At 42.2% G+C, this 13,232-nt stretch overlaps 1 protein-coding gene across 1 annotated transcript in view; it reads right to left on the bottom strand.

Moving 5' to 3' along the window:
• The window catches only part of LOC145396966 (putative glutamate receptor), a 144,372-nt gene that overhangs the window by 22,336 nt on the left and 108,804 nt on the right, over positions 1–13,232 (bottom strand). The window contains exons 10-11 of the mRNA XM_080270198.1: positions 2,679–2,988; positions 2,151–2,309 (exon numbers count right to left, since the gene is read on the bottom strand). Coding sequence (XP_080126324.1) covers positions 2,151–2,309; positions 2,679–2,988 — 469 coding nt within the window. The remainder of the gene's footprint in view (positions 1–2,150; positions 2,310–2,678; positions 2,989–13,232) is intronic.

Genomic DNA, 13,232 nt, shown 5'->3' with positions numbered 1-13,232 from the left:
ACTTCATTGGGTCTTCCCAGAACAGGCTTCACCAGAAAGTCTAAGAGCTTCTTTGAAGGGAAGTAGTTCATGTCCCTTGCAATGAAGAAGAGGAAAAGGAAAAGAGCCACAAGATCTCAGCATTATGCACCTGAGGCCTTCTAAAGACTCAAACTTGGCAACAGTGAACTTGATGGTGCTAGGTGACACCCTTTTTTATATAATCATTAATACTGTATATGCTGTGTACAGTATGTACATGTGAATGTAGGCTATATTGATGTTTATATAAAAGTATTAAGCAGAACTCATCAGAGAGTGAAGGAGGGGGCCAAGTACCAGTATCTTAGAAGTAACTCAACAATGTGCGCTGGGTGAGTTCACATACATTTTGATTCCAATTTTTTTCTGTTGTTCGTTTTTCATAGATTTCATTGAAATTAACGCAAGTTGTAGCTAGATAGGTGACTTATATGCACAAAAAGTTTCATCATGACTGGTCTTTCTGGTCTTCAAGAATCAAAGGTGCATAAACTGCAGCATAGCAAAACTTCTAAGTGCGCTTTCTCAAAACTGTACTTTTTACAATTCAAAGCAACAGAACTCAGAGGATTTAAGGGATATTTTTATGGGGTAAATGGCCTTTTGGGCAAAAAACATACACCTACAGTAGAATTTGGTTTAGCCAAATTTTAAAACATGCAATACTTTCTTTTTAGCTATAAGGTAAATGTATATGATTTTGGGTTGAATTTCAAATATTCATAGTTTGTAACTAAAGATTTATAGAAAAATCGGCAAAGCCGAATACTTCTAGCATACAGTAACTGTAGGGTGTACATAATTTGAAGGAAAATATGGTGCAGGTATGCAAGATTATAGACGTTATATAGTTGATATAAAAAATGGTTTTGGGTCATGAGTTAGACAATTTATAGATAAACTTACGAATTTGGTTGGCATCTTTCTTGCATGTATCTGCACACCCCATGCGAGTTTCAGCCAAATCGACCAGTCAGTAAGGACACCCCCCCCCACCCCTCCCCGGGCTAACCCTAATTCAACTAGGAGAATCTTGGGTCCTACAATGGACCTCATAGGAAACAATAGTTACAGTTACTAGCTATAACTGTTAAGCAGAGGTCAGCTAAATCGTAGGTATGAGCAATTGCTATACAACTTTGGAATGAAGAAAACTTAGTGACTACGTTGTCTACTTTGCAGCACAGTGACAGTCATCTGTCAGTCCCAGGATTAAAATAAATATTATACAGTATTCGATAGTACTTCAGGACTCTTCTTAAGTTTTTGTACTACGAGAATATCCAATCTGAAAATAATGGTCGGTGGTAGAAAAGTAATATTATAGACATCGTGCTTAACCCGCCCAGTCCCGGCCACTTTTTGACCACTGGAACCCCCCAATCCCGGGCAATTTTTGACCTTTTTTTTTTTTGCTAAAACTTTCGCTTTTGGTGAGAAACATCGAAAATTTATAGAGAAATCGCTCACCTGAGGTTTAAAATACTCATTACAGGTAGGAGAGCCTCCTTACTTTACTGGGTTTTCTATCAGGCTGGCGCCAAAGAAAACGAGTTCTATGGGAGGATAACTATTTCACACCACTCATAAACGGTATTTATTTATTTACTGTTACGAATTTATATGTAGTACAAAAGTATATTGGTTTTCAAGCAGTAATATAGGCATTATAAGCATTGTTTCACTTGCTAATACCTGACCTTTTTTTGCCACATTACCTGATCATCATTTCTAACTGTTTCTTCCTCTAATGCTATGTAAAGTTTGTCCTCCACATTGTCATTGATTGGGGAATCACTTTGGCCCTGAATTTCGTACCGTGGCATGACATGGCTATACTGGCCAGATCACTGATAACAGGTGAATTGCTGAGAAAAGGGCATGCAGGGGGGGGAGGAGGTCATGCTGGGTAAGGCATTGTCTCTGCCTGGCATCTTGTTGAGGCAGGTGTCCCGTGTATACGTACCAAAAATGACTCGCGAAAATTGAAAATTGTGGAAATTATGAACCTTGCAATTGCAGGACGTTGAAGTACGTCCTCGGGATTAGCTGTGACAAAACGTGAGGACGTGGAAGTACGTCCTCGGGACGGCACGGGTTAAGAATCGTACCCAAGAGTCTGATCTAACCTTCATAAGGCGGATAATGGGAGTTCGATGAGCACTGTTCAGCTTAGCTACTGTGTACTTAGATTTGTGGTAGCTGGTGATGTAGCCAGCTCGACCATCCAACACCGACTGCACTGCAGCTTCGTCTGATGGCAATGAGACAAACTGCTTATACAGTTCCTGAAAGATGTGAAACTGCATTGTGATACGGATTATTCAACTTTACACTCGGCAACTTTACCATGATGAACACCATTAAAATAAATGCATGCAGTAAACAATACCGGGTCGTAGTGTGAGTGCCCATGGAGACTTCGTGACCCCTCTCTCTTGGCAATTTATTCTGCACATTATATTCTTGGATGATATTGATGTAATCTTTGTTGACGTTAAATCCATATAAATAACATGCAAGAGAATGTTAAGATGTAATATGCAAAAAAAGAAAAAATCACCATGTAAAATTTGCCATGAAGAATCCCTTAATACTTAAAATAAGGATCACAACTCGCTACATTGCATTTGTTTGAGGAATCTTTCAGTCCTTACATTGAGATAAAAGTTCACAGATGTCTTCATAAGGTTGCCAAAAATTGGTCCGACTCCAACAACGGTGAGACGTGACTCATAAAAATCTTTATATGTGTCAATGGCGAGAGGTTGACGTGTGACGGTGAGGAAGGTGGTGAGGTTGGAGCTGTAAGACACCCCCATCACCATCGCATACAGCCACAGGAAGGCTACGAACACTCGGCTGGTGTTGGTAGTGGGCTCCCGTGCCGGGGGTTCTTGTACGTGCATGGAGATGGCGTGGAGGTAGCTTGAGGTCAGAGAATCCAAGTAAGACGTCTCGCCCAGGCTGACAAAAAAAAAAAAAAAAAAAAAAAAGTTGCTGTTAAAACTCAGAGAAATTTTGCAGGCATTAAGAAAATGTTAGGGAAGGAAGTAAGCACTCTTAAGAGAACAGCCGAGCAGACAGGTGACAGAAATAGGAAAGACTGCAATAACAGCATTGAATTTGATGATCTTAAGAGAAAAGATGGAGTACGGATATTAATACCTATTTCAGCAAAAACGATAACTGCATAACCGAGTAACACATTTTGTTAGCGAAATTTAACTTCCTTATGTGATAGTTCGGTTTGGAAAACAGGAAAAGAGGACATGGCAACTGGTACTGAAAGCATAAGAAAAAATAAAGCGTGAAGCAGCATGTACTGATGACGTAATAATACTGTACCTTAATAAAAAGAGAAATAATGAAGTGGTATGGTTTGACAACATAATGTATACCTTAATCGAGGTTGGAGATCTTAACATGGGCAGGCTGTATAAAGTGAACACCCATACAAAGGCAAAAATTATAATCGTGAATTCATAAATTTTAGACTTACAGTAAACTTTTTTTTTTTTTTACCCATCAGAGAGAGTGTAAGAAAAAATGGTGACTGGAAGATTAATACATCACTCAAAACACCATTTTCCGACGGAACAAGGTTTTCATCAGCAGCAAGGAGAGAGAGAGAGAGAGAGAGTCAGGGGTTTGCTTTGAACAATAGTTATAATATGGCAGATATCGGTATGGGTGACATGGGCAGCCATCCAGGGCAGCATCTTGCCAAGGATGACACGGGGCGCCTACACAAATTAATCGATATGGTGACATTGGCCGATCGTTTTTTTATGGCTCATTTGCACGTCAATTCCCTGACGTCATGTCACTTTGTTGGTCAATTAACTCTGTCGGAGTGGGCGCCCTAATTCTAGTTTGTGAGCTAGGCAGGCTGCTGCTTGCTGGGAAGATGCCATACTTATCAAAGTGAAAATGAATTCCAAACAGAAATATTTGGAATTCATTTTCACTTCGATAGGTATGTGAGTATGTTTAAGTACTTCGGTGAAGTGCTTGAAAGAGTACAGCAAGGAAGAAAGGTTGCTGGTTCCTTGAAAACAGTGATAAGAAACAGGGAAGTGAGCATGGAAGTGAAAAAGTTAGTACATGACCAGTGGTGTGCCGAGGGGAGGGAGGCATGAGGCCATGCCCCCCCCCCTTTTTGGAATATATATATATATATATATATATGTGTGTGTGTGTGTGTGTGTGTGTGTGTGTACGGGCTCTCTACGCTCGCCAAAGTCATGGGCTGAACAGTTAAAAGATAACCCCTCCTCCCTTTTCAACATTCTGGGTACGCCACTGTACATGACAGTATTGTGATACCAACTCTAACGTATGGAAGTGAAGCTTGGACCTTGTTGGAGGAACACAAGTCAAGAGTGAGAGCAGTGGAAATGAGTTATTTGATAGGAGCATGTGGAGTCGCATGGAGAGACAGACTGACATATGAGGATGTGAAGAAGCGTTGTGGTGTGGATGTGGATGTGATAGGAAGCGTTAGGAGAAACACATTAAGGTGGATTGGCCATGTGGAGAGAGTGGAGAGAGACTGACGAGGAGAGTGTGTGAGTGAGGTGGAGGGGGGAGAGGGAGGGGGAGGCCAAGGATGAGATGGAGGGATGGGGTGGAGAGGTATATGAGAGAGGGAGGTGTGAGCTGGGAGCAGGGCAATGAAATGGCAGGGGACAGGGCGACATGGAGACTGCTTGTTTGTGGCCATCCCGTATGGGATTAAGGCATCTGGCAATAGATAGATAGAATTACATATTTTAAAACAAATTAGGGAGTAACATACCCTTCAGAAATATGCCACAATATGCTGTCGGTAACTAAAGTATATAGACTATTACAAAGTAGGAGCACGAAACTCTTCATTTTTTCGTATTGGAATACTGACGTCACGCGACAACTAAGATGTAGTCCCACCTTAACACGGCATAGTGTTAAGGTGGGACTACCGAATTACAACGCAGGAGTGGAAAAACAGTGTTGCATGTGTCCAAATGTGGTATTTGTTGTCATCAGATGTCTATGAATATATGTAGACTGTATAAAGTTGCATCATAAAAGTTGTTCTTTCGATTGCACAGGTTTTCTGGATTAAAGTATGGTGCCATCCAAGGTAAGCACTGTGTATGGTTGCATTACTTTTGACGAGCACTGGGCAAGGTATGATGCCTCCAAAAATGACACAAATCTGCCGAAAACTTACTTTCTGGTGAAGTTTTTTCGCTTTAATGATGCCAAAAGTGTCATTGTGTATTTTCACAGCCAGACCTTAATGACGACAAACGCATCATCGTGTTCGGAGGGGTTAAAATAAGTCTCAAGAAAATTAGCTTGCAACTATAAATCACCAGACATGACTGAAAACCCTAGTACACACGGTGAAAATAGGCCCGAAGCAATTAACACATATAGGAACAAATTGCAGTCGCATACCAAGCAGACAAACATAGGTGCAACCAATACAACTCTCACCATAACAAGGCATTTACATGACTTAGGAATCTATTTAGAATCCTTTTATAGCTAATATGATTAAGCAGGTCAAGATAGCTGCATTATTCATCATCACTATCATCACCCTTCGCATAACTTGCTAACAACAGTGGATTGAATATCAAATACACTTGTTCTTTCGGTAGGTAAAGATGAGGCGAATAATTCCATGGATCATGTTCCTGTTGATATCAATAGGACCAACTCACATCCTCCATATGTAGTCTGACAAGGGTGCCAGATCGCCCCAACAGCCTCAATGGCAATAGTACAGGACATAATAGGTACCGAAATTAGTTTGGATGTACTGCAAGACATACCAATAATGTTACACAAAATATCAGGACCCCTTAGAACTCTGGAAGCAGTATTAAAACACCCTTCTTCACATGATCACCCCACACAGGAAGCAGCCATATTAATTAAATTGATTGAATGGAAGCTAGAAGCATGTAATGATCACCATGATTCAGGACATCCCATTAGCTGGGAGTAACACACTTGAGACAGGACACATCACAAGTACACGTAACAGACACGATTTGTTGGACCTAGGTGAAGCAATTGTAGGCAACATTTTTGGACAAGCTACAGAAAATGATCATGAGGAAATAAATAACAACTTTAACAAAATAGCACAAATTCTCTCATACCAACATAAGTTGGCTGATACTCAGAACACCTTAACCCCTAAACCGTGGGCTTGTTTTGCTTTTTCTTGCGGCTTCCGCGGGCATATTCGTGCTCCGACAGAATCTCTAAAAATATTTGCCAAAAATCAGTTATTAGTCCTAGAATATTAAAATCAAATATGCTTATGGCACATACCTTCAGCTTTCTCCTGGGGTGTTTGTTGAGCCTTCATCGAGTACCGTAGGACTTGTGGAGACCTCTGAAGTTGGGTAAAAAGTCTCCACTTTACACTTCCCGACAACCCGTAATGTGATCACCACAGCCTGATATTATCACTAGAAACACTATTCTATGATTCTCAAATAGTTTGGAATCCATACTCCAAAAAAAAAAAACACTGTGAAAGCAATGAAAATTACGAGGGTGTATGACCTTTCCACTTCCGATCGTTCGCCGCTGGTGTTCTGTTATTTATTATTCAAAAAAACACTCACAGTTTATATTTCTAGTACTATATAACACTTATATATATCTACAGTTTTTATTCATAAGTTTCCTTCAGTAATAGTAGTTTATTGTCACTGTAGGGATTCAATTTATTTCAGTAAAATACGTAGCATTCACTTTCTCGTCGTGTATACTAGCATTGAGAGTGAATGTCACTTTCACCTTCACTCTCATAACTCATAGTAATCATACATGCTAGAGTGAAACTTTCACTTTCATTACTCCTAGTATATATACTCGTATTCTTATACTACTACTCATTTACATTTCTATTTACGTTCTCTATTTTATTTACATTATTTACATTTCTATTTTATTTACACTGTGTTATGCACTGTCACTTGAAGTAACTTATAAAACTATTTCCCACTGTTCACTTATATTTACATTCATTGCTTTCACTTGCTATTTACACATTATTTACAATTCCACTTGCACTGTTTTACTCAACAGAAAGAGCGTAGTCACTCTTTATCAATTGTCAGCCCTTTACCTCTTTCCACACGAGGTTTAGTGGGGGGTAAAGGTCACAGGGCCCTTTGCATGGGGCTAAAAAGCAGCGGAAGTTAGCAGGAGCGAATCCGATTTACTTTCACCTTGAAAGACGACAGTAAACTGATAGCGGTGGGCCGGGATGGCCTACCTAGGGAGAATGCATTGCTGCCAACCTCAGCCTCTTGAGAGCTGCTAATATAAAGCTGTGAAATGATTGGCAGGAAATCTAGACAATACATAATAAATTAGGTAGTTCCAGGTGAATGTAAATATCACTTAGGCTTCTCCCTTCCCTCCCTATATATATTTTTAATACGAGAATAGATTATACAGTATATTTCAAGGGGAAATAAACAGTGAAAATTAGCGAACAAGTCCACATGAGGTGTTGTCAGGTGATAATTAGCCATTTCTAGGTGTATGGCACTCTCACTTACCTTATTTCTTTTTCGTATATATTATTTGGTATAAGAATAGGGCATAGGGCTCATTTCAATGGATGACATCAGTGGTGAATTCCAGGGAAGATTTACTTAGCGTAGCACGGCCGGGCAGGTGAGAGGAGAGGGTAATGGAGGGAAGGTAGAGAGGGGAGTCAAGAACGGAGAGAAATGGCTTAATTGTCAACAATGGATGGGAGTACAGATGAGATTAGGAGTGCTGACTAGTGTTGGACATTGGCAGTACTGAAGATGATACAAGCTACCATTTGAAAGCCCGGGCAAATTCAAAATAACACAGAATCGCAAAAATAACGCCTCGCGGTATGATCTCTTGCTCCCAAGCATCACGAATGTGACGCCCCGCGGTTAAGGGGTTCGGCCACTTGTTGAGACTGGGGTGGGATTGAACACTCAAGGATATTTGGATCGTAAGGGTGGATAGGCTGAGCTGTATCACAGTCCCAGTAGCTGGGCTATCTCTAGGGAGCGGCCTGTCTATTCCAGGAGGGCTCTTTTCTGGAATAGGACTCCTGACATATGGGTGGATGCATCATTGCAAGTGGTGGGAATGTCTGAGTTTTATTTCTCATCCCAACAAGCAGATTGGCTTATACATGTACCTCATGCTGATGCCAAAGGGTAGGAGGTGGGCATGTGGGGGCCAGCCTTCACTCGGGTCAGTGATCAGAAGCAGTGCCCAGCAAACAGTTAATGACTCATCTTTGACAAATCCCACAACAGTTCCTTCTATAGTCCCAGTTATGCCTGTTGTCTCAACATCCTCACTCCCTGGCCCGCTAAATAACACGGCGGCGTTAACAACTTCTGGCGTACCTAGATCACTTGGCTTCTTTGTTGCCTGTTCCTCGCCTCCATCCAATATGGAGCCACAGGTGCTAGTGGAGGTGATCCTTCCCGTGCTTCTTCCATTGTAGGGTTTTCTTTAATTGCCACATTTGACCCATACCAATCTCTTGCTTCCCTATATATGTCCTTGTCTCTATCTGTGTTACCTGTTTCCTCATCTGTCTCCATCATTCCCCAGCTTATGCTTCATTTCCTTGCTTCTACCACCCCTCGTGTGTTTGTGCTCTCCACACTCTCAGTACCGTATCTTGAGCTTTCCGTCCTCGTTGCTCTATCATTGTTTTTCGTGACTTTTTCAGTCCACCGACATGGACTAAATTTTTCAGCTTGACAGTGCTTGCCCCCCTTGAAATGATCTGAAGTTTCATCTCCAGTTGCTATACCATGTTGTATCAGACGTCTTTTTCCAGCCCCGATGTGATAACTCTTGTGTAGTTACAGTTCACAATAAAATCCAAGCCTCTCTCATGGCCATTCTTACTCTTTGTGTCTCTATTCCCGTTGAGAATGATGTGCACATGAACTTTAATTGCAGTTCTATATTGATTATATGCGATGTCAGATTTGGTGTATGTCCATTTCTTGACTGTGATGATGTCAGAAAGGCCAGCTTTAAACTCCAAGGTCAGTCTGTCATTTCTGTATCCTGCTTCACACTCCTTGTGACTGAAAGCCGCTGGAGATCAGCGAATATTGTAAAAGTGGTTTTTGACAGTTGTGCACTCATTCTGTCGTTGTTGGTGGTTTCCACCTAGCTATGAAGGAGTGTCTGCCCATCCCAGGGTAATGCCGATCTTGTTGGTGTTTTCTTCACCCTGCGAGTTTATGTAGATATATCACCTGTCCCCTCTAAGCTCAAGTACGTCATGACAGAGATGCTTGCTCTGCCAATAGATGCTATCCAGATTGCCGCAATGTGCATTTGTCATTGTATAGAGGATGTCCAGTTTATCAATTTCACTGTGAGGTTCGAGTCTTGCGGGTTCAGCCGGGGCTTTCTTGACGTGAGACTTGTAGAGAAGCTTGTGAACGTGACTTCACGTGATCTGCTCCTTATTTCAGTCTTTTAAGTTCCATCCTCTTTTCTGCTCAACTGTCTACACCTCCTTCTTTCCTCCCCTGCTCAACTGTCTACACCTCCTTCTTTCCTCCCCTGTGACTTTCAGGAGGTCCTCTTTTTTTTTTTTCTCCCCCTCTGCTCTCCTCTCTTAGTCCCCTTGCTTACTCCCTCTGCCTCTGGTCTCCATTGTTCCTGCTTCATCTGCCTTCTTTCTTTCAACTCCTTTTCTTTCTTGGATCTTCGTCATTCTTTTTCTTTACATTACTCCTTTGAACCCTCACCACCTCCACTTTCCTTGTCTTTCCAGTTCATGTGTTCTCGTCATCTCTTTCCTCAAATGCCCCCTTTGGATAGATTGGTTGAAGACCTCCACAACAGTCTTTTAAAGTCTCTTCTCTTCGCTACCACCTGAACACCGCATACCAAAAGCATGTTCCATAGGGATCCTGTCAACCTACCTCCGAGCCAGTGTAGTTTTAGCCAGCCTGGTTCTTTTGAATTATGCCTCCAACATTTCAGAGACCTTTATTGTTGGAGGCAGAGGTTCCTGGCAATGGTGAACCTTGACACTTGATTAGAAAGTATGTACATTGTCCTTTAGAATCATGTACACCTGGCTCCTCTGTCACTGCTGATGGTGTTGATGTTACTGTACCCTTCCTGTCCTCTCCTTTGCCCTTTTCCATCGTTGCTGATCTGCGTCCTGTTCCCTCTTTTCTCCCTTCTCCTCCCCTTCCCTCCCACTCCCTTGTGTGACATTCTATAGGTCCATTATTGGTATAAAAACTGTCTTACCTCTCAGGTGTCCCTCTCTTTCTTTTTAGAACGTGCCTCCACTCACGAGGCCTCTGTCCCTGTCTACGTCGATGGTTCGAAGACTAACACTGGAGTAGGCATTGGTGTCGTCTTCTCTTTCTTCAGTCGGGATGGTAGCACTCCTAATATTGCTTCAGTTATTAAGGCAGAAGTGACTGCAGTTTTATATGCTCTCCAAATCATTTTTCCATTCCCCCAATCTGTTTTTGCTATTTTTAACGACTCCCACGGTGCTCTATATGCAATGGAGGTTTTTTTAGTCATCTCATACACTAGTTGTATCAATTCTAGGGTGACTTTTCCTCCTCACCCATCATGGCTTTCATGTGGAGTTTTGTTGGGTTCCTGCCCATGTGTGGATGTCTGGGAATGAACGGGCTGATCTGCTGTCTTAGGCACTCAGCACGACTTCCTGCTTCTGTAGGATTCCGTCCTCTTCTTCACTGGTTGCTTGCTTTTACCAAGGCTTGTCTCAATGGTGGGAAACTGCTTTAGACCCGTTGTGAATTGGTCACAGGCGGTTCCGTCATGGATTTTCAATGGAGAGCTCTCCCCCTCAATTCTGTGAGAACTGTTTGGTCCCCATGACTGTTCAGCACCTGCTGGAGTACCCCAGTCTTGGGGATTTACGCCATCAGGACCTCTCAGAACACCAGGCGAGTGACGGCTCGTATCGTTAGTGTTTTGTGCTTCTTTTTGGTATTTTTGTTGTTTTAGGGAATTTTATGTTCTTTCAGTGTTTATTTTTTAACTGTGTTTTAGATTCTTGCCCACTTTTATTCTTTGCTGTTGTCCTTTACCATCATATCCAGCGGCATATAACCCTGGCAGTTGCACTGCCAGGTTTTTGTTTTGTTAATCAATCAGTTCCCTCCTCCCCATCTGTTATTTCACCTCCCATACCGTCTTCACCACCTCATATTCCCCCTTCTTCCCGTATTTTATTTCTTTGGACCCCATCTTTTCTCACTGTCACTTTCTACTAAGTATCTTACTATGCCTTTGTCTCAGTCTACTTCTAAACCTGTTTGACAGTCTTTGACCATGTTGCAGGCTAAACTTCTTTGGGGAGTGACCCACTCTTCTGACCACTCTCATTTGCAATCACCAGCAGCCTCCTTCATCAGAATATTATTGCACAGTGCTAGCCAACTGTGGTGGGTGGGGGGCGCCCATCATTCACCCACTTAGTGCAGTGGTACCCTGTTTTTAGTGTAGCTTTACATCAAGTGGCAAGCCAAATGATTTTCTGAAAACCAGGAAATCACTTACAATGCTGGGTGGTAACCTTATATCCAACCGACACGTGTTCCCTACGTGACAGCAAGAGGGTTGGTGGAGGGTTAGTGCCCCTCCCTGGAAAACAACTAACTAAAAATATGGACAAGAAGCCTTGGACCAGGACTGACCAAAAGATGATGACTAAGGACCGAACACAGGACATGATACGGATGGCGATGTGGAATGTAAGGGGTGCAAATGAAGAGATGAAAGAGAGAGAGATTGTCCAGGTGCTTCAGGGTGCGAAAGTGGATGTATGTGGATTGACTGAAACTAAATGGAGAGGTGAGAGGGTGAGAGAATGGCAGTATGGATTGGGTATATGTGCAGGAGTAGGTGAGAATGAGAGGGCAAAGAAGGAGTGTGTTTTGTTCTGAGTAACAGATGGAATTATTATATAAGAGAGTATGGATCAGTTGGCTCAAGGATTGTGTGGGTAAGACTGAAAGTTGGACTACAAATCTGGGTGATTGTGTGTGTGTGTGCGCCAATGCAAGACCGTGCAAACAGAGTGACAGAAGAGTTCTGGACAAATGTGGAAGTGTGCATGGAAAAGTTTGAAAGGAATGAGAAAGTGTTTTTGATTGGTGATATGCATGGTAAAGTAGGGAATGTGAAGGTGGATGGAGTAGTTGGTGGGTGTGGTGAGCCTACTGAGATAGATGAGAATGGCATTGCTTTAGTGGACATTTGTGCCGAAAGGGGTTTGGTGACAGCCAATACCCTCTTCAGGCACAAAATGATCCACAGGTATACATGGTGAGTGATGAGAAGGGTGGATGGTGAACTGAATGAAAGGCAGACAATGACTGATTATGTGTGTGTGGATGAAAAGATGCGAAGATGTGTAATGGATGCAAGAGCATATAGAGGGTGGGGGAGTGGACTTTCTGACCACCACCAAGTGGTGGTCAGAATCAAGGTCTGAAAAAATGAAGAAGGGAAGGCCGGGAAGAAGGAGTAGTTGCAAGGAGAGTGGAAAGGTTACAAGAGGATGAGAAAGAGGCAGAATGTAAGAGAGAAGTGGAGGAACGAATGGGTAAATATGAATTGGTGCAGATGCTGGATTTGGAAGGTATGTGGAAGATATTCACAGAATAAATATGTGCAGTTTGTGAGGTGGTATGTGGAGTGAAGAGAAGACGAAAGGGGGTACAAGGAACAGCATGGTGGAATGAAGAGGTGAGACAGGCTGTGGCACAAATGGAAAAAACATATAGTGGGTGGATGAGAAATAGGGGCGTGGAAGACACTTAGAGACGGATGAGAGAGTTATATGTAGAAAGAAAGAGAGAGGTGAAAAGATTAGTAAAAGAGAGTAAGAATCAAGTGGATAAGGAATTTGGAAGCAATTTGAGTGTCAAGTGAAGAGAATGTAAGAAAATGTTCTGGAAAGAGGTAAAGAGAGTCAGACAGGGTGGCAATGAAGTTAGTAGTGGAGTGAAAGATAAAAATGGTAGATTACTAGTGGAGAAGGGAGGAAAAGTGAGCAGATGCAGAGAACACTTTAAGGAACTGTTGAACTTAGAGAATGAAAGCGATGTGAATATAACTGGCTGGGGAATGGCTGGGAGAAGGAGGGAAGTAAGAAGACAGGAAGA

This window comes from Coenobita brevimanus, chromosome 40 (assembly GCF_032717465.1).
Source record: "Coenobita brevimanus isolate Jiangsu-jjx chromosome 40, ASM3271746v2, whole genome shotgun sequence".
NCBI lineage: Eukaryota > Metazoa > Arthropoda > Malacostraca > Decapoda > Coenobitidae > Coenobita > Coenobita brevimanus.
The sequence above is the reverse complement of the archived record's forward strand: the minus strand, read 5'-3'. Positions and strand labels throughout refer to the sequence as shown.